This window comes from Cryptotermes secundus, unplaced genomic scaffold, assembly GCF_002891405.2.
Source record: "Cryptotermes secundus unplaced genomic scaffold, Csec_1.0 scaffold2640, whole genome shotgun sequence".
In the NCBI taxonomy this organism is placed as follows: Eukaryota; Metazoa; Arthropoda; class Insecta; order Blattodea; family Kalotermitidae; genus Cryptotermes; species Cryptotermes secundus.
The window spans coordinates 1,877-4,636 of NW_019727143.1; the positions used below are offsets into that span (position 1 = coordinate 1,877).

The following is a 2,760-nucleotide window of genomic DNA, read 5'->3' on the forward strand; positions in this document are numbered from 1 at the left end:
AGAATCACTTTTCCTGCAGCCTGCTAATTTATGTCTGCGTGAGACCTCTTGTCATCTGGTCTGTTGGAAAATTGTCTTTACAAAAAATATTTCTACTAAAATTTTAATATCAATTAGCTCTAAAAGTTGAGGGGCCACACTTTGTGGCTATGGGGGCCGCATGTTTTACATGGCTCGTCTAGAAAATGTAGAAACCTCAACATCTCACAGCCCTATGGGCCTCCATGGCCTGTTACAGGGATACCTTTACTTTCTTTACTTACTTATGTGTGTTATACAGGATCAAATGGATGAGTGATTATGAATCATGAATGAGATTGACAAAAGGAAGCATGGCCTATTTTAAGATTCTCGCCAGGCATTTTCCTAGAGTGACCGAGAAAACCACAAAACTTTGACACACTGTTCTGCGTTAAGTTGAACTCTGAACCTAGAATGAAGCTTGTGAATACACCAAACAAGAGTCTAAATCATTCAACCATGACATTCAGTAACAGTGACTTAGAAAATCAATATTCTGCTGCAATGGGTAATCTAGAAAAAAATACAAACTTTTCCTGGAAAAGGATGAGGAACCTACTGCTTGTTTAAATGGCCTGGCAATGAAGACCACAAGTAGAAATATTACAGATATGTAAAGTTCATTTATCCCACAGTCCAAGTTCCCTCATGCGTGTCTGGAAGTATTTCTCAAGAGCATTTGCACAACGATAATACTCAGTATCAGGGCTGTTGTAGAGGCGACAGTTGGAGAAGATTCGAGTCATATCTGCAATGAAGAGTCTTCGAGTCGTGTAGTAACGAGCCTTGAGGCGGTCACCCATTGTTTTCAGGTCTGTTAATACAATCATATTATCATCATACACAATGTAAACTCATTAATATTATACTCAATATGAATATAGTTCCCTCCCATGTGACTTACCCATAGGATATTTGATATGGTCATAATAATCTGGTACTTCATTCTTGTCGACTGGTTTAAGAAATGGCCAGGCAGCAGTATGGTTTTTTACCTACAACAGAATGTTTAATTACATAGTCAAATGGATGCATCTGCAAAGCCTCCATACTAATAAAACTGTATCATTAACAGACATTATGCTGATATAAATATCTCGATTGTAGATAAAGAAGAAAATAAGCTTAAAGAAAAAACAACTCTTCTAATGACCCGCTTAGAAAGTTGGTTCAATAAGAATGAGCTAATATTAAATATTAGGAAGACAAAGGGAAAGAGTTTGTAAACCTAGTATTGTTTATAATGATGTAGAAATCCCTTATAAATCTGATGTAAAGTTCTTAGGAATAAAAATTACTGAAAATCTGAGATGGAACAACCATATTAAATCTCTATGTACAAATTTAAATATGGCTTACTTTATTATGAAAAGTTTAAAGGAAACCATGAGCTATAAAATGATTAGATCTATCTATTATTCTTATTTACAGTCAAGACTGAAATATGGAATAATTTTCTGGGGACCAGTGAAAAGTAGTATAATAGTCTTTCGGACACAGAAAAAGGTTAATTAATAGCAGGGGTGAACAAAAGAACGTCTTGTAGAATTATATTTCTTCAATTCAAAATTCTGACTGTGCCCGCTCTCTATATCTTGGCCACATTATGTTTTACCAAACAACTGAGAGACAATCTGGAATGTAATTTCCAAAAGTACGAGTACAACACTAGAGACAAAAATAAATTACATATCGCTGCTCATAGGACAGCTCTTTTTCAGAATAATGTGTTAAACAAGGCAAGTAGATCATATAATAAATTATCAGAACGAATAAGAATTTTAGAAAATTTCAGAAGATTTAAAAAGGAAGTAAAATCATTGTTGATCTCAAATTCTTTTACTCGGTCGATGAGTTCTTAAACTCCAATTTTTATTAAAAATCGTCAAATTATGTTGGTGTTAAATCTTTCATACACCTTTCTTGACAGTAATAAATTTCTTAAATAACACAATCAGAAAGTGATGTAATTGTGATGGATTAAAAATTGTAATTATGTAATTAATTGTATTTATGTAATCTATTGTACTAGGTGGTTCAAATATGACCGGGACTGATTTTTTTGTAAACAAGCCACACTGCGCAGCAGCTGTGTGACCTTGAGAGAATGTAGCCACAACCTCCACTCTCCCTCCTGTTAGGGTTAGAACCTGTTCAGTGCTGTCTGGGAGTTGTTAGAGGGATGAGTGTACAGAAGGTACCGCGGAGCGTGGAACAACGCATTGTGATCAAATTCCTCGTTGGAGAAAACGTCCCGTCCACTGAAATTCAACACAGACTCAAACAACAGTATGGGGAAGAGTGTCTCTCATGGACCCATGTGTTTGAGTGGTGTAAGTGCTTCAGAGAGGGCAGAGAGCGCGTGGAGAATGAACCGCATGATCGTTGGCCTCGAACATCCATCACCGAGCCGAACACTGATCGTGCAGACGTGCTTATTCGTGAGAATAGGCATATCACTATCAAGGAACTTGGAGTAATGTTGTCCATCAGTGTTGGTAGTGTAGAAGACATCGTGAAATACCACCTGCACTATCGCAAGGTGAATGCACGGTGGGTACCACGCACTTTGATGAAAGTGAACAAAATGGTGCGCATGCAAGCTGCCAGTTGTCTCCTACAGCAGTTTGAAGATGAAGGTGATGCACTTTGACGAAAGTGAACAAAATGGTGCGCATGCAAGCTGCCAGTTGTCTCCTACAGCAGTTTGAAGATGAAGGTGATGCATTTTTGAAGTCT

At 37.2% G+C, this 2,760-nt stretch overlaps 1 protein-coding gene across 2 annotated transcripts in view; it reads right to left on the minus strand.

Annotated features, from left to right (window-relative positions):
• Positions 1-545: 545 nt before the first annotated feature.
• The window catches only part of LOC111864565 (histone acetyltransferase KAT2A), a 43,915-nt gene continuing 41,700 nt past the window's right edge, over positions 546-2,760 (minus strand). For both annotated transcript variants that reach the window (XM_033751487.1, XM_023851918.2), the window contains exons 14-15: positions 926-1,016; positions 546-835 (exon numbers count right to left, since the gene is read on the minus strand). In XM_033751487.1, the coding sequence (XP_033607378.1) occupies positions 642-835; positions 926-1,016 (285 nt within the window). In that variant the 3' untranslated portion in view covers positions 546-641. The remainder of the gene's footprint in view (positions 836-925; positions 1,017-2,760) is intronic.